The sequence below is a fragment of the Eupeodes corollae genome, chromosome 2 (genome assembly GCF_945859685.1).
Source record: "Eupeodes corollae chromosome 2, idEupCoro1.1, whole genome shotgun sequence".
Lineage (NCBI taxonomy): Eukaryota > Metazoa > Arthropoda > Insecta > Diptera > Syrphidae > Eupeodes > Eupeodes corollae.
In genome coordinates this window covers 43,456,081-43,478,855 of record NC_079148.1, presented here as the reverse complement: position 1 = coordinate 43,478,855, position 22,775 = coordinate 43,456,081, and the positions used below count along the sequence as shown (strand labels likewise).

General features: G+C 34.4%; 1 protein-coding gene across 8 annotated transcripts in view; it reads right to left on the bottom strand.

Moving 5' to 3' along the window:
- The window catches only part of LOC129948277 (blood vessel epicardial substance), a 199,107-nt gene that overhangs the window by 112,783 nt on the left and 63,549 nt on the right, over positions 1-22,775 (bottom strand). For all 8 annotated transcript variants that reach the window (XM_056059217.1, XM_056059218.1, XM_056059211.1 and 5 more), the window contains exon 3: positions 18,229-19,134. In XM_056059217.1, the coding sequence (XP_055915192.1) occupies positions 18,229-18,792 (564 nt within the window). In that variant the 5' untranslated portion in view covers positions 18,793-19,134. The remainder of the gene's footprint in view (positions 1-18,228; positions 19,135-22,775) is intronic.

Genomic DNA, 22,775 nt, shown 5'->3' with positions numbered 1-22,775 from the left:
CTGAGTTTTTAAGACAACTAGGCATGGTTGGATTTGTCGAGAGAATCTTCCTTAGCCTTGATGCCTCCGAAGATTCATCTATTGAGCTACAGAAAGATCTCCATGAGGATCTTTTGGCTATTCTCAATTCTCGTTTATACTTTTTCAGGGATTCCTCAAGGGAATACCATTCATGGGTGTGTCTAGACTTTTTTGCACGATTGAAAAGCCTTCTACAACCTTTCCTGAATACTTCTCGTACAGCAGTCCACCAATATGGTTTCTTCTTTCCCCGTACTGTAGTGTTGGTTGGTAACTTAAATTTCTTTTATTTTGTTTGAACAAACTTATAATACTGATTACATTCACTTAATTTTCAAGAAAGTTGAACACTTAGAGCCGACCATCATTCAAGCCATAAAAAAAGCTTATGTTCCAAGTCCAATTGTTGCCTTAAAATAAGACTAAACAGCAGCTGGAAACTCACAGGCATCTCTCTCAAAATCTTTTATTAAGATTGGAGGGACCTTGAAGCGTCGAAAATGTATACATTTTTACTTTGACAAATCGCACCAATTACAACAACTTCCTATGAAAAATTAAAAATACGTTCTTAGATTTGAATATTTATTTTTAATACAATGGAAGTTTTAATTTTGTAGATCAAAGTAAGATTATTTTATGTAAATTATCAAAATTGGGTTTTTACTGTTTACTTTTCTTTTAAGGTAATCTTACTTTTAAAAATTGTAAAAGTTTATATTTTTGAAAGAAAACTAAGCTTATTCTGTTTTTATTGTTTTTACATTTATTTGTAACAAAATTTAAGAAACAACATTAGTTTTTAAATAAAATCGTATCCTTTTTTTTAGTCCAAGTGTTTAATTTTTGGAACTCAGCTCTAAAAATTGTTTTCGAGTTATTAATGATATCACCCAAAGAAAAAATCCTACTTTGGTTTGTCTTTTAGTCAATGGTCTTGTAAAGTAAATTATTTATTCCACTTAAAAAAGTTTTTTTAAAGAAATTGATACGAGCATTTCCATAAATAATTTATTAGAGAAAAATGGAAAATAAAAATAACTATTTTTGGAGCAAACGTCTTACTCTTTTATTATTTTTTCGGAAAATTCGTTAGTTCCATCAAATTGAAACTTTGAAATATCTAAAAATTAAACTTTAAAAGGCACAATTAACGGAAGTATTTTGCGCAATGTTTTTGATTAGGTGCTTAATTTTCCAAGAAAAGTACGAAGAACCCTCCCATAGATGCTTTTACAATTTCTAATATTATTAGTATTTTTTTAATCAGTAACCCATCTTTTAATCTCTCAAATAAAATATTAAATTGGAGAGTATCAAAGGAGAACTCGTTCTCCGATCATAGATACATCCAATTCTCACTTATTGAAGGGACCCCAAAACCGATCCAATTCCGGAATTATAGAAAAACAGATTGGCCAAAATATAGGGCGACTCTGAAAAATCTGATTAAACCAGAACTTTTGGATCCGCCCTTGTGCGCTCTTGAACTCGATCAAAAGGTCGATGAACTTACAGCAGCCCTCAATAAAGCCATGGAAACTACCTGCCCCCTCACAACAGTGCGAGGAAAAAAAGAAACCATATTGGTGGGCTGCTGAACTAGATATACTCAGGAGAGATTGTAGAAGGCTTTTCAATCAAGCGAAAAAGACTAGACATCCCCAAGATTGGGATTCCTATAAAGAATCTCTCAAAAAGTATAAACTAGAATTGAGAATAGCCAAAAGATCCTCATGGAGATCCTTCTGTAACTCAATAGAAGAATCCGCGGAGGCATCAAGGATAAGGAAGATTCTCTCCACAAGTCCAACCATGCCTAGTTGTCTTAAAAAATCAGATGGTACATGGACTAATTCTTGCGAAGAAACGCTAAACCTGCTATTAGACACCCACTTCCCAGATAGCTCCCAATCCGTTAATACAACATACAGTCCTAGGTCGGGTATTAACTTAATTTTTCCTCAAGGTCTGGTTACAAAAGAAAAATTGACATGGGCTCTGAATAGTTTCAAACCTTACAAATCTCCAGGTCCAGATCAAATCATACCAGCTGAGCTACAATATACCATTGATATAACTTCGCCCATCATTGAGATGATCTTTAAAAGTTGTATAAATCTGGTCTATATACCTCGGCGCTGGAGAGATGTAAAGGTAGTTTTCATTCCCAAGGCGGGCAAATGCTCGCATGTCAACCCTAAGGACCTAGGACCTATTAGCCTATCATCTTTCATTCTCAAAACTCTGGAACGATTGATCGATATCCATATACGTAACAACATTGAGAAGAGACTATCAATGTCTCAGCATGCTTACTGCAAAGGGAAATCGGTAGAAACAGCCTTGCACACTCTGGTAAGAACTATCGAATACTCCCTAGATAAAAAAGAATACACTATGGTGGCCTTCTTGGATATTGAGGGCGCTTTCAACAACGTTGACACATCTGCTATCACTTCTGCTATGACGACCTTAAACGTCGAATACTCAATCTGTGAGTTGATTAATCTAATGCTAAAAAGCAGGATCATCAACTCCAGTTTGGGAGATTTTTGCACAAAAAGGTCTGTCAGTAGAGGCACTCCGCAAGGTGGTGTTCTGTCCCCTCTCCTGTGGAACATAGTGGTTAACCAACTACTAATATCCCTTGAGAGGGATGGCTACAGAGTGGTTGCGTATGCCGATGATGTTGCTATCGCTGTCACAGGTGAACATCCTAATACACTGAGAGACCTCCTCCAAAATGCACTCAATATGCTCACTAGATGGGCTGATAACTGCGGACTTAGTATTAATCCTCAAAAAACAGATCTCGTCCTTTTCACACGGAAATACAAGATCCCAGTAATTGTACCTCCTTCAATAAAAGGTATACCACTAATTTTTACCAATGAAGCCAAATACCTTGGTCTGATATTGGACAAAAAATTAAGTTGGAAATCCAATATACAGGAAAGAGTTAAAAAAGCTACAGTAGCTCTTTTCCTTTGCAAGAAAGCTATAGGAATCAAATGGGGTTTTCAACCTCGCATAACCTACTGGCTATACACATCGGTCATCCGACCAATACTTATGTACGGGGTTGCAGTATGGTGGACTGCACTGGAGAAAGTCACATACTGCGACATACTCAGCAGAGTTCAGCGCACTGCATGTCTCTGCATAAGCGGGGCATTGAGAACCACACCCTCAGCAGCGTTAGACACTCTCCTCCATCTGACACCCCTCGACATCTTCAGTAAACAAGTGGCAGCGAGTACAGCGATAAGACTCGACGCCTCATCTCAATGGACCAACAATAATGTGGGACACTCCATCATTTTGAACCTCTTTGGTTCTATACCAAAGTACATAGACTACACTATACCTAAACCCCTATTTGGAAAAAACTTCCAGGTATCCATTCCATCCAGAGATGAATGGGAGGACAAAAAACTCCTGGATAACAAAAGTATTCATTTTTATACAGATGGATCTAAGACAAATGAGGGAGTGGGTGGTGGTGTGTACTCAGAAAAGCTTAATCTAAGCATCTCATTCCGCCTCCCTAATCATTGTAGCGTTTTTCAAGCGGAAATTTTGGCGATCAAAGAGGTTCTCTCCTGGCTAAGAGAAAACGTGATATCAACTTCTGATATCCGCATCTTCTCTGACAGTCAAGCTGCTATCAAATCCCTTGACGGTGTCTCGACCAAATCCTTGACGGCCCTCGATTGTCGATCGTCTCTTATGGAGATGGCGCAGCAATTTAACATTCACCTCTGTTGGGTGCCGGGCCACAGAGACATAACAGGTAATTGTAGAGCCGATGAACTCGCTAAAAATGGAACCGTCGAACCTATTTCACCTGAAAGGGAGAAGATAGGTATACCGATAGCTACATGTAAACTTATGCTAAAAGAAACATCTTTTGCGATAGCAAATTCTAGGTGGCACAGCTTACCAACATGCGCAGCCACAAAACTCATATGGCCTTCACTGGACCTAAAGCGCTCTAAAGACTTGTTATCTCAAAGCAGACTTCATATTAGCTCCCTAGTAGGTGTCCTTACAGGACACTGTCTTATAGGCAGACACGCAATACGACTGGGCGTAGCCTCAAATGACTTCTGTAGGAGCTGCATGGACGAAGAAGAAGAGGAAACAATCTCTCATCTCTTATGTACCTGCCCTGCTCTTTCAATCAAACGCAAACTTCATCTGGGTGACTACTCTTTTGATAATCCCAGCGAACTAGCTAAAAAGGATATTAAATATCTTCTTCGCTTTATAAAAAGCTCAAAATGGTTCTACTAGTTAGAAGTAATTCTCTAGATTCATGTGGTATCACAATGGGCCTTTCTCTTGGCCTAAGTGTGTGGATTCTAAATCCGCAGCCACGTTAACCTAACCTAACCTAACCCATCTTTTTAGAGGGTTCATTAAAATTTTGGGACCCATCTCGAATTTGCTGTGCGTTTATCAAAGTCAAAATGATCCTTTTCCATTCCGACACCGATACATCAGTGATAAATACTCGTATTGAGGTCTTCAAAAACAAATCGAAGCTGATTTGGTTGGTAGAGAAGTTAAGTAGAAAAAATTAAGCTTTTAAAAACAAAATGGCTACATTAAAATAAAAGGAAATATTAGTGATTTCTTTGAGATTATTGAAACAAAAATTCCAAAATTTAGGTTCAACAATATTCTTTATCTGCTACTCGACCATTTTTAAGGCTCCCGAAAAGTTGGAATTTTTTCTTTTTTGTTTTGAATTGTAGAAAACCTAAGATTATCCACTTTCTCTTGTTTTTACTTATAAAGTTTACAGTTTATGTTTAAGATTTTAAGATAATTACGGGACTTAATTAAAAAATAAATGACAGTTTTGTTTTAAATTATATAGGAATATCTCAAAGATAATCACTTTTCTTTCTAAAATATAGTGTTTGTTGATATAGTTATTGGGAAAATAAGATTTTCCAAAACTAAAAATTGGAGGAAAGTAATTGTCCTTTAAATTCATTAAATTCTTCTTAATGATTCGACATAACTTACCTCATCATGACCTTAATTAAAGTGACCCAAATCCCATCTACACATATAAACTTTATTTTCTTGGAAAAACTAAGATTAATTACATTGTTAAAACTGAGCACAAACTGCTGAGTAAATTCCGCATGACTCATAGAATTCTTAATATATATATATGATTACACGACAGAGTTCTCAGAACCCTCTATTGACAACATATTAAATTAAATGTTTAACTAAGAGGTCATTATTTATACATATAAATAGTTCTGTATAACTGTTAGATCTAAATGCTATCTTCTAACATAATAATAGCATAATAAAAATATCTTCCACATACTTTGTTCAAACAGACTAACCTCCCATTAGGGGTTGGAGTCATGCAGTTCCCTCACCCACTTTACATTTACAAATTGAATATAACCCAACCCCATAGGCAAGGCAAATTTTCTTCGTTCAACCCAACCCCTTTATTTCCCTTAACAACCATTCATATTGATAATAATTATTATCGCTCGTTATAGAAAAGAAAAAAGAAAAGAAACCCCACAGAGGGTAATTGCCTGTGGACCATCATCAAGAAGTTAATATCGTTAAAAGTCACCTAGAAAAAACTTGATGCAATTTGGTCGAGTCACCTTTTTGTTTCCTTACTTTTCTCCGTGTTCCTTTTCCACCAAGAAGAAAATAGAGAAAAATAGCTTTAAAAGTTTTAAGTGAAAAGAGAAAACTTTAAGAATCAACAAATTAAATTGTATTTTGCAACAAACAACTACGACGAAAACGAAAACGACGACGAAGGAACAACATCCACATCCAAGCAAAGGCAACAGAATATAAAATTAAAATTCATTGCACAAAGTCATCGGTAAATAGCCGAGAAACGAGCAACAACGAAATGAATAACGTGATAACTTAAAAAAATATAAATAAGAAACTATACGACAGGGAGCGCTGCGCGACATTAGGGTATAGTATTTTAGACTTTAAAGTACTACCTTTAGTTGGGGTAACTCTTGCCTACTTTTTCACTATAATATCTACCACCCCATTAATCTTTCCACGTTGGTAAGTTTTTCCAACCCACCCTAGAGGTTCTTTTTTTTTTCTAATCATCTATAGACTTTTCCTCTACACAATACACAAGGTGTTCCGTATTCAAAAAAATGTAACCCTTGAATTGTATTGACTTTAAGAAGTCTTAAGTGAATATAATTTATCTTAAAATTGTATGGAAAAAATCAAAAAATATTCTTAAATTTGTAAATATTTTTTTTTTATGGGAGCCAAGCAAGGGTGTGTTTTGAATGCTTTACTCTTAATTTTATTTATAAATGATGATGTAGATAAGTTGAAAAATTAAAAATTTACAAACTTTTTTTTATAAAAATTTACAATATTTTGAAACACAGGATTTAAGGTGTGTACCATTATATCCAAATAATTTAAACGGTACAATCACAATACCAATTTTTTAAATATTGTATTGCGATTTTCGAGACATGAAAGTCGACAGCTTGTGGCGGTCTTATTGTTTCATTTGGTTTCTGTCAAAATATCTTCTTTTAATAAGTCACTAAAGATAAGTTATTATGTGCAAGTTACAACGTCGAACTGACTGAAGTTGAAACCGAACGGAGCGTTTTGAATTCGCTTATTGAATTTTAAAGCAGTTGGAAGTTTATTCCAATTCTTAGCGGTAAGAATCCCGTTTTTAGATGAATGTGTAAGTTATTCACGATTTGCCAATGCATCCCAATGAAATTACTGTTTTGTGTAGGTTCTTGAAAATGTTACTGGCCAGCTCATCACCACCCACGGCGATAGCTGTAGGTTGATGACCATATATTTCACACATAAAATTGATATGTGCCTATAATAAAATGGCACATAATAAGGTTGGAAATAAAAAATGTTCAAGTGTTTTTCAGTGTATTTATGTGTCCTAATAATTTTAACTTCTTAAAATAATTTGAAGGTAAATAAATTGAGATAAGTATAGAGTTATCACGACAGTCGGGGAACGCCACGGATAGAGAGTACGTTAGTGGACCACAGTGCAAGTATTCAGTTATTTCGTGCTAAGGAATTCTAAGTGATCCTCAAGTCGATGATCAGTCTATTAGGCCACCTTTTAAAAATTGTGATGGTTAAAGAAATTAATAAAACGATTAGCCTCATCTACATCCCCCATCTTATGAACGTATATATATTTTGTCATATTTACCATTTAGTACCAGATGTAGAATTCACACAGTTTCGTGTAAGGTTTTTGACAAAAGCATCAAAATCTTATATATTTTAAATGGTTGCTTTGATCGAGAAGAATTGAACAGGAGTTGTAAAATCTATTATTAAACAACACAGTGTTAATGTCATAATATTCATATTTTGGGAATCATATATCAACATGAAATTACCACTGTCAAGTTAGTACAACATTATTCGAAATTATAAAAAACTGAGTATGTAAATTAGTTGTGAAAAAAATTACATTCCTCATGAAATTGCCAGCATTTTTTTTTTTAACCTTGAAATTTAAATTCTATGAATTTTATATTGTACTATTAAACTATGTACCAAACCGTTGACAAATTATGCTATCAGAGAAATTATACAGGGTCCGGCAAAAAGATCTCCAATATTTTAAAGGGAAATGACAAATAAATAAACAATTTAACGTGAAAATTGTATTGAATTTTTTAAATTAATTACTATGCTATTTTACATTAAATAAAATAATTACTAGTTTTAAACATTCAGTCACTAGGCCCTGGTTCTTCATGGACTGTTGTGCCACCTACATACAGTTTTTGCAATAATTTTTTTTTGTATAGAGAGACGATTGTGCGTTTTGCTTTATAGACAATAATAAATAATAAAAAATGCTAATCGGTTCAGTATAGTACGATAGAACGAAAAAACCTGTAATTGGCTTACAACTTTCATGTGGGTGCGGTGGCGTAGTGCGTAGTGCACTAGCTCCTCACACGCTAGATCGCTTGTTCAAGCCCAGCTCGGGCAAAAGTTCTTCAAAAATTAAATTGAACAAAAAGCGATTAAGCACCACTAAAGGAGTCTGATGATCGGGTTGGCCCCCGTGAAATAGCTATAACTCCAGCCTATGAACTTGGTGGTAGCACACACAAGTTGTTGTTGTTTCATTCTTATATTCAATAAATAAAAATGTTAAAAGGATTTTCAACAAAACTTGAACTAAAAAAATCTGAGCTCACAAAAATAATAGTGCCTTAAGAATAATATTATTTTACTAAGAATTTAGTTATTGGTAACATTTTTATAAGAATTAAACTGACAGTTTTTTTATAAATATAAAATCCTGCCAAAAGTACAACTGAATTATTTTAACCTCTCAGATATTTCGACAAAATAAAACAGCTTAAGCTTGAATTATTATAAATTTCAGATTTTTAAGTTCTTACTTAAATGTCACGGTAAAAGGCAGACAAATCGGACAAAAATGGATCGATGCTCAGTACAGGCCAACAGAACAGGTAAATGAACAAATCTACCGAAGTTCCATTGAAATCGCAAACAGCAGGTGGGCAGCTCTTGAAACAGTTTTTAGGAATCTATTATGGCTAAATATTTCCAAAGGTATAACAAAATTCCTTTTGCAACTAGATAGGCCTCAGAGTCCCGTATTAATAGGTATGCCAACGGGTCACAACTCATTGGGCACCAAGTTGAACAGAATGGATACCGGCTCATATGAATTAGTAGAACTGAGGAAGCGGAGACGGAGGAAGATACCTTCCACTTTCTATTCGAATGCCCTAGCCTAGCCAAAAAAAGAATGACAATATGAGGAAATTACTTTTTCCACGACTTATGCGACGTCTCGTTCTCACAATGTAGACCCATTATTAAATTTTCCCAGAAATCAGGATGGTTCAGGGAGGCGGCTTCAACCTAAATTCTCATCAACCTTCACATATCCTTCCCAGTTCTTTCCCTTTCTGGGGGAGCACAATGGATCCAAAAAGAGATTCAAGTGAGATGTTTTCTCGATCTTTGCAGATGCATCACCCCATACAACCTAACGTAACCTATTTAAATGCCAGAGTTTTAAAAACTTAAGTACTTTACTGACTAAAGTCAGTTCCTTTTAATATTAAAAATTCAAAAGCCTGCATTCAAATGACTTTTTAATAACTCTAAGGACTTCATAAAGACAAAGCGACTGACTTTATAAATTGACTTAAAAAAAAACTTAAATTTTAAGTTCAAAGTCAAAGTTATTTTATTTTTCAGTCACCAAGAGACTTTAGTTTTTATCAATCTCAAGTTTAATGTCTATTCAATGTATATATACTAGCGTACCCATAAGTCTCAGTTTGTCTTATTTCTAAAAAAGGAGAACCGTTTTTAATTTTTAGTCAAAAATTAATTTTGAATTCAATTTCTCACACAGCTTATAACAATAAAAATAACTCTTCCCAAAAATATGACATACTAAATCGAAACAGTAACTTTTCGATAGAATGGTTTATGCATTCGATTAGTTCGTTTAAAAACACAAACCCTTTTTATTGTACGTTTTGCAACAAATTATAAGTTTATATTAAATAAAAATAAAATTCGCATAATCTACAGGTACGTGTATGGATCACATTACAGTTCTTATTAAAACCATAATTCAACATTTTTGTTTGTATAAATGCTTGTATCGAACACCCTTTATACCAGAGAACAGGCTTAGGCCTCACTCTTCAAAACCAAGTTTTCACTTACTTAACATTTACCACCTTAAAATCCCATTTCTATCATACATGGGGATGTCGTTTTTTTGTATTCTTTTAGGTATATTGGATGTTTTATTTATAATCTTCCATGGGAATTTACCGTGTTGGTGGTACAATGTTTCGGCTGTGCTGTGAAATATGTGACAGAGGTAGAGGATTTTTGGCTTGGTTGGTCGGTTTCTGACATCATAACAAGAAGCTTCCGTAACTTCAGCCTTTATACGTACTATATATCTACCTACCTACTAAAGCTGAGGCCGAAAATATATTTACTTATAGCTTACGAAGAGGGTGTGTGTGGATGTTTTTGGGGGAGTTTGAATGTTTTTCTAGGTCACATACCGACATGCAGTAGTTAGGAATATTGAATTTGAGGAGTGGGAAAAACCCGATAGAATCATACATATGTAAATACATATATAATTTCAATAACTTTGTTTAGGGGGCAAGTTGGTTGATCCGAATGGTGAAGGCGGTAGCGGGAGTATGATAGGAGAAGGATTTATATTATATTTTTCTTTGGTAATTAATTTGTTTCCCTATTGTAATAAGCTTATCGTTTTTTAACTAAAAGTCGAGTTTTTTTTAAGACGTATTTGAGTACAGTCAACTCCTTTTAACTGCAACTGTTAACTGTTGCTCTCAATAAAATTTCACTTACCCAAGAGTGAGTTCATTTTGCCTTTAAACTATTTGATTCTAACCTATTCGTTATTTAATTAATTTTAAATTACGAATTTTAGTTTAAACAATAAACAAAATATCTTTCAATTATGACAGTTCAAAGGATATTCACTATGAGAGTGGAATGAAATTTAAAATGTCATTTCCCTTTTGGTGTATTCAAACTCCAAAACTCTAGTGATGTGATCAGGAGGCTTATGAAAAATAACAGAAAGTTTTATTTAATTGGAGTTCATTTACTAAAATAAATTGGATGTATCGCAAAAATCTGTTGAGAACTAGGGCCTAGTGACTTACAGCTCTCGAGAATGGAGGAAAACTACAGTTGTGAGCCAAATCCAAACGGCTATTTTGAGAAAGGACTTTTCATGACACTCTTCATTACTCTTAGAGAATTTATCAATTCTTTAGATGACATAGGAAGGCCACGAGTACTACGGAGTTCATATAAGTAACGACGATTTTAATTTGGAATTCACGGAAATGACAAGCACAAAAATATCTTTATTACGTCTAATAAGTTTATAATTATTCTGAAAATGTCCACTTGTAGGAAATCTGAGAAATTCTGCTAACAAATTTTGACTGCTGAAATATGACCTTAATTTTAGCCTCAAAGTAAAATAAACTATGGAGCAGAATACACAAACAATAAGATATTTAATTAAAATATCATCAAACGGAATCAAGGACCATAAACATCGACTCAAAACTTTTTATCCAAATTGACATTTTAATTTGATGAGAGTAAAAGCAGACAAATATAAAAAAATTTGTAAAGTTTCTCCCAAAAAATCTTCTTTGAAATGAAATTCAAACAAAAATCAAGCAACTAAATTAAAAAAAAAATACTGAAAAGTTAATGTTAGCTTTTTAATTATTTTCCACATAAACTGCATAAATTCATAAGATAAAATATAACTTGTGTATAGATGTGTGTTAAACTTATTTACATTGTGCAATTGAGTTTAAAGCAAACACACAAACCAAGCCCAGAAGCAAAACAAGTGTTTATTTAGAATCCACAAAACTCATATATTTCTTCTTTTTAAATAAAAGCAGCAAGATAAAAATATAAATAAGCAAGGAAACTTATATTTACTCATCATGATGAAGACACACGGAACGACGTTAAAACGTCTTGCATGTATCCTGAGCTTTATAATTTAGTTCTATTTTTATGGGCTTACAAAAATACTTAAGAAATACAAATAAAATAAGCATAAGGAAGAAGGAGAGGTCCTTGAAAGTATTTTGCTAATGTTAACTATAAAGGGTGTTTTTAAATTCACACAAATTATAAAGGGGTGTTATAATTGGATAATTTACCCAATCATAAGGGAAAATATTGGGTTCGTAAAAAATAAAGTATAGGGCTGGAACTCAACATCTGTCAAATTAAGTTGTTTTACAAAAAGGACCGCTTAACTATCGCACAACGGTTACAGATTGTTAAAACCAACTACAAAAATGGTGATTCTGCCATAGCCACATATCGTGTCTTATAAGAGGAGATTATGGTTTACATAATCGTCCAACTAGGCAGTCCAATTGGCAAAATTGTGAAGAAATTTGAAAAGACTGGATTAGTTACAGATGTTGTTAGGCCTGTGCATCATCGTTTCTCCCGTTTCACTAAAAATATCGCTTCTTTAAGTGAAAGTGCTGCCAAGGAACCGAATGTGTCGATATCTTGTCGTTTTCAGGAATTAAGATTGTCTTACGGCTCATTATGGCGTATTTTGCATTTGCATCTACACCTACACCTAGTCCAGCTCACTTAACAACTAAAGCCAGCTGACCATTCACAACTTCGTAGATGCGCCGAAAAGGTGCTTTATAACAGGCAGAGTACGGCGATTTTTCGAACCAAATTTTCTTTAGCGACGAAGCTCTTTTGTCACTCGGTTGGTATGTTAACATACAAAACTGTCGTATCTGCGTTTCTGAGAATCTTTGAATAATTAAAGAGAGGCCATTACATCCACGAGAGGTCACTGTTTGGTGCGCTCTTTGGTCCGGAGGTGTGGACCTTACTTCTTCGAAAACGACGATGGAACGACTGTCACCGTGAATTCGGAGAATTATGGCTATATGATAACTGATTGGTTTTGCTTGCTATTGAAAAACACGGCTTGGAGAATATGAGGTTTCAACAAGACGGTACCAGATGCCGGACAACTAGAAAGAATAAAGCTCTATTGCGAGACACATTTCCTGACCAAGATATCATCTAGCCATCATTCGATTTGAAACTGCTGGACTTTTTTTTGTGAGACTACGTGAAAGACAGTGTTCATGCAGATAAATATTTAACTCTTGAGCACTTTAAAACCAACATTCGTCTAGTTATGGCTGAGATCACTTAATATGTTTTAAACAGTGGTCGAAATTACCTCAAAGGAATCGATGCTTGCAACAATTCGCGTGTAAATCATTTAAATGATGTAGTGTTTCACACAATGTCAACGTTCAAACTTTATAATAAAAAGAAATATATGAACAAAAATATTGTACATGTGTTTTATTTACGTTTACTTTTGAAACTGCAAAATGGATAACCCAAAGCTTCGAAAATAATTAAAATTTGAACCAACATTGCAACAATTTCCAATGAGAGACTAAAAAGCATATATTTTTAATGTCATTTTAGAAATATATGAAATCTCAAAGATAAAAATAATTGAAAAATTATTAAAATATTAAAAAAAAAAAATGAATTTTATTTTTTCAGTATCCGATGTCCTCGTTTTTGTTGTCCTTGACTAAGTTCAAAAACAATAAAATCTACTACATTATTTTTAGGTCAAGTAGTCTTGTTTCCTTACACAAAGAGCCGTTTCCTTAAATCTGGTAGATACAATTTTTGTCTACGTGTTAATGATGTTGCTCTTAAAAATTACTTTCGACATTGAGGTCCAAAAATCGACAAAAATTCATAGGTCATACAAGTTTTGCTTTGCTTGTTGCTTTGTTGATTTTAAGCCTGATATAAAAATAAAAATAAATAAACTCTTAAGCTAAGAACTTAATTTAGCTCTTCTAGTTTGAAACCATGGATTTTATTTATGATTTTGAATTGAATGTTAGTTTTTTCGAATCTATACTTTTAATCAATAAAAAAATCATTCAAAAAAGTTTCGATATTAACATTAAGAACATAAACATACGCCCTCGTTTGTGGTCTTAATAATTGCTATTATTTGTGCAATTCATTTAATATCTCGAGAAATTACCTTCCTCAAATAATCTGTGACGATAGCTCTTTGCATTGCTGTGTTTTAGTTTTTAACTCTTAAACAATAAGCTTCTTTATTTTAATCTTCCTCGCGTCTGAATAAATCTTTCTTCTACAGACTTTTTCTCGCTAATAAATCTGAATTTGACAATAAAAGAGTCAACAACATAATCACATAAGTAGTTGAATAAAATCTAAATTAACAAAAACAAACAGATCTATGAAAACAATAGAAAACAACAACAACAATAACAACAAAACAAAACTCATCACTGCAGCTGCTTTAGTCTATGTTGAAGCTTAACTGATGCTGTTAGTAGGTTAAAGATACTTTTTTATTTTAAATTTTGATGCTTATTGTTAAACCTCTCTTTTCAAAGAGCAGAAAAAGTCAGTTCAAATATTTTATGTTAGTTGGTAGCTATGTAGGTATGGCTACAGTCGTGATAGTGACAATAAAATTTGAAAAATACAAGAAATAAAAAATAGTAATAAATGGAATAGCATGACAAAATCACAATAATGATGATGATGGGGATGGGGATGGCGATGAGGATAACACGATAATGGCTGCTATGAATATTTTCCTTTTATAGTTTAGCAGAAGATGAGTCGAACAATGGTGGAAAATAGTTTTCAGTTTCCATCACAATCAAATAGATTGCAGTATTTGCAGATTGTCCCTCACAATCATTCTGACTGCATTTTTATTGTGTTGCATCTACATTTTTGTATGCCTCAACAATGATGGTAAAAAATGTACATATTTCGAAAATATGGAATCAAAAGATTTGTATTTTCATCGACAACAAAACCTGCTTTAGGTGATTTTGAAAGAGTGGTAAGGTTTAAGAGTTTGATGGAGGGAGGTACAGATAGAGCTTAGTAGAGCAAAGACGAAAAGCTATTCATGTTTCTGCTTCTTACCTTTTGTTATTTATCATTTACAAAATAAGTGACTTAATTCAAGCTATGAGAATGATTTTTGCCAAACGACGATTCAAATGGATTTATATCTTATAATTATAAGTGCTAACTTTATTATTAAGTTTCCATTAGAAGTTGTTATAACAGGACCATTTTGTCGAGTTATTGAAAGTATTGATATTTTTCGACGTTTCAAGATCATTACAATCCAAAATTTCGGTTTTGATATGAGTTCCAACTTAAATTCAACTGACAATTTTTTAATTGAAACACAAATATTTTTCACTTCTATGATTCGAAGAACAAAAATTGGTTTTTGTCTTCAAAATAGGTGTATTCGAGTACCTACATTTATCAAATATTGCTGAACTGCAAATCGAGATTTTAATCAAAGATAAAAGAAAAGTCAAACAAAATTGGTTTGGTGACTCCATGCGCCCATCTGTCCTCACAACTACAGACTAAGCCATTGGATCGATAGAATTAAAGTTTTAAGCAGATTTACGTTTTTTAATTTTTTTTAAGTAATACAAGATTTTTTTTAATTTTGGCTTCCATTTATTTGGGTATACCTATAAAACGTTACCTCACATAGTATAATTATTTTGCTCCCGGAATATGTTCAAAACATATACTCCCACCGACAAAGGCTGAGAAAGCTCCTCCAGAGGATCCATCAGATGGAACTCAACAGGGTGAATCCTGAATACCGGACTGTCAGGAGCGAACTGGAATGTTTGAACATCATGTTCCGAAACTCCATCCGACACTACAACGACATCTCCTTCAAAAAGAGATTGAGGGAGATAAAACGGGACCAAACGCCTTCAAGGAAATAAACCGCCTCATCGGTACGAGAAAACCATTGCCGGAAGTCATGATGAGCAACTTCAACAAATGACAAAGTGGAAGCTTTTGCCAAACACTTTGAACAGAGTTTGACTCCAAAACCATCAACAAACCAAGCCTTCTTCAACGAAGTAGAAACCTCCATCCAGTCAATTCAACAGCCAAACATTGAAGTTCAATTTGACGACAACTGCAAAGCTGATGAACCAGCTAATACCCATAAATTCACAGGCTCACTCAACGATCCATCCACTTCTAAAGTTTAAGTCCGTCGTCACCGCTGCTCTCAATTGCCACCGAGCCACAGTTGGATGCTTTCTGGATGTCGAGAAAGCTTTCGACAGCGTATGGATTGAGGCCCTCATCCATAAGCTCCGAATTTTTAATATCCCACAGCCAATAATACAAATTTTGTTTTCTTTTCTTTCTTTCAGAAACTTCTTCGTAGAAATAGATAGTTGCAAGTCATTGATTAGAGACATAAAGGCTGGAATCGCCCAAGGAACGAAACTTGGAACGTTCCTCTACAGCCTGATGACATCTGACCAGCCAGTGCCAACGGATTGTGAGAACCTGCTGTTTGCGAATGACTCACTCACCTATTCGCCCACCATGTTTCCTACGTTAGCAGCCTGAAGAGTAGAAGCACACATAAGCAGACTTTACGAGTACTACCAGCAGTGGGGAATAAGGATATATACCTCCAAATCAGAACTGGTATGCTTCCGGAGACCTGGCGGCAGTGGCCGAAACGTTGTTCTGACGTTCCCGGATGGATCAAGGATTAAAGCCAAGAAGAACGCCAAATACCTGGGAATACACTTCAATGAGCTGCTGCGCTTCAACCCTCACTCTAAGGCTGTGATAACAAAAGCCAACATCGCACTTCACCGAGTTCATCCTCTCTAGAAGAAGAAAACTGGATTAAGTAAACCAACGAAAATGTTGATATACAAACAACTGCTAAGACCGGTTATCACCTACGGTTTTCCGATCTGGTTCACCATATCAAAAACTGCAATGGAAAGACTTATTGTCTTCGAGAGGAAGATACTAAGGATATGCACCGATCTACAATTCGACCGTCAACGACAGAAGCACTATAGTAATCGTAGAGTCTACGAAGAAGCTGAAATCAAGCCACTTGACCAGTTCCTTGCCAGCTTTGTCGCCAGCCACCCTAACCAATTAATGAGAAGGATGACCAATCAGAAACGACACCCGGACCCGAGATACCTTTGTGGTATGGATATCTTGGACAAACTCCCCACTGACGACGACGTCTCCTTCTATGCTGGCCTGGAGTCAGAATAGTACAGCGACTGAACACCGCCAAACCCAACTAACCTCCATCAGGACAACCGGGACTGAACAACCCGAGATGAACATCGCCAACGACACTTTTTTTTTAGCCAGATTTTAGAATTTTGTAATTCATCAATGTATAAAGTAAGGCCGCCTTTGTGCCAAAAAATGTTTTAATTAAAGTTATTGTTAAATATTATTTATCTTAGAATTAAGCAAAATGTATATAAATTTTTATGGTTCAATAAATTAAAATGAAAAAAATGATATATAATTATTTTGTTTATACATTTTCTCCTTATTTTTTTTTTATTCGATTTTCAAAAAACGTCAATTTTCTTTTTAACGAAACTCGAATGTAAAACGTTAATTTTTTTAGAACTACGTAAAAAACCCAAAAAATTGAAAACTGTACGTATAATATATAAGTTTGAAAAAAAACCCTCCTACGATTTTCGAAAAACAATTTTTTTGAGAAATAAAATGCATTTAAATTTTTGAAGACAAACTTATTTGTAGGTATATTTTTTAATTTTAAAATATGGGCAATATTTGGAAATATATACGTTCCGCCATCAAACGTTTTTTTTGGCAACTAGTGCTTATTTCGTGAATGGTAACACTTAGCTCTTGTCTGATTTGACAGATAATTAGTTCTATCCTTCCGCTGATCAAAGCTCATTTTGATCTTGGCGGTATGTAAACAAATAAAATTGTGGGATTTGGGGCACAGAAAACCCTCTAAAAGCCGATACACCCACGAGATACAGTCGATAGGCATAATTGGGCCATTTTTCTTCGCATTTTACATTGAAAAATTAAATTTCAACTTAAATGCTTTGTATAATATCGATTAAGTTCAATGTCAAGGACTTTCTCCTTTGCAAAGATTATCAAATAAAATAATAACAAGACCTTTCTAAAAATGTGACCAACAGCTGTCGAGAACAGAAATATTCATTACATAGAGTAATTCTAAGGATAAAAAGAAATAAAATGGCTAAGATTGTTGACGAAAGTGAATTGTTCTAATGTTGTCAACAAAATTTAAGTTTTTATTAAAATATGGAATTGGCAGTGATAAATTTATAGCAAGTAGAATACTATGCTCTCCACCCTATTTTAAATATTACTGACAAAAATTAAACTTTTTATTTTGTTAGTTATGATTTAATAGAATCTTAAAAAATGATTGAGCTTAAAAATAGATCCTTTGGAATGCATTTAGTTTGGTGTCAAAACAACATTTTCACATGACACAAATAACTAAAAACCGTTTTCAACTTTTTATTTGTATAAAAAGCAAATATCAAAGAAGGGTAAAAATCCATTGTCAGAGTTAAAAAACAAAACTTACATTACATACTTTAAAAGTTCTCTAAAGTCTAAAGTTCATATTCATCAAAATTCAAATTCACTTACCGCTTCGATCTCCTTGTCGAACCGCACCGGTCGCAGTCTGCACAGCAGGACTATCAAATAAATTAAATTAACGCCTAGGAACAGGCCCGCCCACAGCACCACATCCGGTGTGCAATCGATAAGCCACCCATACATCGCCATCAATATACATCCGATAACCATAACCGAGCGCAGCCATAGCATCCCGAAGGGTCCGTGCGGTGCCAGGAAAGCCATAAAGAAGAAAGCATTGCCTAGTTGAAAATACAAATGATGAGGTCGCTGCCAGAGGAGACACTGTTCAATAGACCAGTCACCGGGACCGGCCGATCGCAGGGTTCCATTATTATCCCAGGGTATCGTTGATCCACCGCCATTCGGCGTCGCATGCTCAATCGACGTGCCCGACGAGTGTGCCGACGTCGGAATGGATCCTATCACAGAGTCTGCTATGCCGCCTCCGCCATTGCCGACAGTGCCCGCCCCATTAGCAACATTAAAGCCACCAATATGGGTGCCACTGCCGGCAATATTGGGACTGGTCGTTTCGACCAGACCCAAAGCTAAAGCACTTATAAGGAGCATATTTGAGTTGAGCAGGAAAATGATGAAGATGGTTTTGAGGTGCAGATGCAGATGCAGAAGGGATAGGGAATTTTTTGGTATTTTTGTCTTTGTTTCCGTTTTGATTTTTTTGTTGGATTTTTCTTATTTTTGTCGGTTATACTCGTATGTTTGCTTTTGTGTGCGGTGTCCTTTTTGTCAATAAGCTCTCGTTGAAGTTCCGTTTTATAATTTTTCTTCTTTATCAAATCCAATTGGTGAATTTGAGATGATAACAATGGGACAGCAGCATCTTCTCTTGAATCGATTTCTCATAGTAGGACATCGTTTGGCAAGTTTGTTATTGTTGCTGCAGATGAATTTCTACAAATAGAAAAAAAAAGAGAAAGCATGGATGAAAAAGGATATTAAAGGATTATAGACTTATTATTTTTTCTTTTTTTTTTGTTATTTTCGAAGTCAAAATGGTGTATAAAATATAATGTGAAAGCTTTGGCGTTGATAAGGGATACTCGTTCGTCTCGTACGTTTGTATAAGGCTTACACGGATTGTGAATCCATATCAATTTGAGATGTTAAATTTATGGATGACAAGAAAATTGAAATAAAATATTAGAGTTTCATAAGAAAACGAAAAACTAAATTATATTTGAAAAATTCCCTTAGGATCTTCCAACAAGGATAAGTCCAACATATAACCAGGTTGTAAGCAATTTTAGGAAAATTGATTATGAAACAAGATTATAGTAGGTATACACAGAATAATAAATTGATGTATTTTAACTGTGAAAAGAAATCATTAAAGGGAAAATGTAATATTTTGGTAGGAAAAGAAGAAATCTAAAATATGAATAAGTTTCAAAACTCTTTAGAAAACTTTCAAATAAATAAAAAAAAAATCGATTTTAATCGACTTTAAAAAAATACAGAAAAAATAGTTTTTGACTGTTTTGGTTTTTATATAAATAAACTATTGCATATTAAAATCAATCAAAAGCAGACTTTAATTCAACAACTATCAAACAGTCAAAAATGACATTCAGCTGTCACAATTTCTTAAAAAATGTTACTCTTTTATATGGCGTCGTATAACCCGCTATTGGTGACGTAAATTGGACTTTGATCAATGTTGACGCTGGTCTCACGGACCGGGTTTTTCAACTGAAGATTTTTGGAAATGTGTAAATAATATTTCGTGTTTTTTTTATTATATGCTCCTTGACAATAAAACAATGATATTAAATCAACAGAAGCTCTTTTATTATAATACACAAATTCAAATTCAACAAAAAAAATTAACGGAGAAGAAATGTATTGGCATTTTTTCGCACACACAGTCTCACAGACCAGTAGGTCACCATTGGCGGGTTAATAATTGCCACCAGTGAGAATATTTTTTTAAAACTATGTATATTAGTTACCGTGGATTTAAGGCCTAATAGACAGAGAATTAAATCAAATAAAAAACCAAGATACTCCGCTGAGAGATACTTCAGTATCAGTGTTATTCTAAAAATACTGATTGTTTTTGATCTATCAATATAAGACTTTGCTGAAGCAGGAAATAAAGCGGAATAACACAAGCAAAAGCAAAATGTTAGCCAAAATAACAAGCTTTTAACAAAAAATTAACTTTATTAATTGTTTTTTTTTTTTTTAAACAAACTATAGTGACGTCTTGGAGCAATTAAAATCCATAATGCAAATTAATGAAATGATAAAAAGAAAGTTAATGTCAATAATCGCCTGAAAAATGGGACCATTTTAAGCGCTTTTCAGTGATTCACTATTTCTAAACTGCGCTTACAAAAGGATTAAGCTAGGTTTATAACGCGAAAGAAAATTTAAAGGCTGGGTCATCCCACGGAGATAGATGATTAGGTCTGACTTCTGAGACTGCGTCGATAATCCCCTGACACGAGCTTGAGGCAAACATTTGTGACACAATCACATAAAGCAATCCCCAAATATTGGCTCTAGAAAATTATTTATAGGTTTCATTTTGAATAGCAGCTTTCCCTTTTTAAGCAGTCATATTTTGGGTTTTGACAAGTAAAAACCACGTCATAAAGGAAAACAAGACACACTTCAAATCCGAATTGAAATAGTAAAAATCAGCTAAAAATATGGTAAATATTTTGCAGTCTCCCACGTTCTAGTTTTGCAAAAAAGTATCCTGAACGTTTTGTTTCCCAAGGAGGTGATTTTATGATTTATCACCCTTAGACTTATTTCTTTGGGTCCGTCTGCAGTGAAAGGCATTTTCCAATGCTCGAAAATCTATTCAAAACCATAAATATAGAATTCGTGAAATTATCGAATACCGAATGAATGAAAGCCATTTTTTTGTACAGTGAAATAGAGATATCTATAAATTTATCTTAGAAAATACTTGTTTTTTGTTGTCGTAGTATAACTATTGGGAACAGTTGTTCCGTTTATCATAAAAGTCCTATATTCTTCCATTTTGCCATTTTGGCATAGAAAAAGGATATAGATACTAGTTCACTTCGTATTTCCGAAAAGCAAATAGGTCTTGTTTTAAAATTCTATAGTTTCAGAATAGTTAATTAAAAGAACACATTGACAATCCCATCAAGGACCAAGATCAAACACATAATGGCTCTCATATACCTAAATACCTTCAACCTGCGTCCAAATATTTTCAAAAAAAAAACTAAACTAAACTGAACAACCAATAAAAACCCTTCGTTAAATGAAATTATGACCATGCATGCAGAAAGGTCGGATATATTTGGACCATATAATCAAGCAAGCTGGATTTCATCTTGAAAAAGCATTTATCTTGCCCTGGCAGCAATATGCTCTGGTTCCCCAAATCCCACTATGACGACAACAACCTACGATGAACGATAGTTTTATGACTCCTCTGAGTCACTGTGGATATAGTCGTAGAATGTACCTACGTATACAAACTTTATACCGATGGTCACCAATGATGCAGTGTGTCAGAGACATTTTCATATCTAACGGCGAACCGCATAGCAGTGAGTTCAAAAAGCTGACCTTAACCCTCTTTGCCAGCCGAGGACACATCCTCGATCCTTTTTGGTATATGATAACCCATGAGTCAGATGGCCTAGTATATATAACTTTAAGCCCATCCAGATGGGAGCTATCATGGTGAATTGGTTTTGGCTCCCACCCAATCAATCCTGATGAAATTGGTGACGGTTTCATCAAACATCTAGAAACATACATCTATGTATATAGCTTTCCTCCTAGAGCTCGCTGTATGTAAGTTTTTCTCATCACCAAATGTTGTTCGTCCTTGTTCGCCTCAATGCAAGATAGTTGATAAATCGTCGATTTAATTGCCGCTCTATTATTCCCTGGAGCCTTCCATGGCATCATCGAATTTACCTTGCTTGTACTTGTAGGATAGGGTTTAAGTCGCGTAGTTCGTCAGAGTTAAATTTTTGGAGACTAAAGAATGAGAAACGGAAAAAGTCATAGTCATGAAAAAAATCTTCGTAAAGCTTAAAATTCATGTCCTTTTTCTTCATTCAATGTCTTTTCTCTAAAACGACGACGATAGTGTTGACGATGGTTTGGGTGTACTGTACTGGTGCCAAGTGTAAAAAGGATTCAAAACCTTTTTTTGTTGTATTTTATTGGTTCATCTCGTTGCGGTTTGGTGAGTGCGGGTGTTATTTTTCGAATAAATTGCATCCTTCATCTTTCATCTTCTAGTACTCATGCATTTATCCGGATATATGCAGCCGCTGGTACTGCAGCCACCAGAACAAAATAGTGGGGATTGCATTTTCAGTTTCTCATGAGGATGCAGTTTAATATTATTGTTTACTTGCGTTTTTTAAGTGAGCAACTAAGGGGAGGTTGTGGAAACCATAAAAAGGATAAACACACTGCTCATATTTCTGATGACTGCATCAAAAAAGTAATGAATGTATAAACGGAGATACACTACAGAAATGAAATCGAAATCAATGAATATGGTGCCAGATATCTTTTGTTTTTTG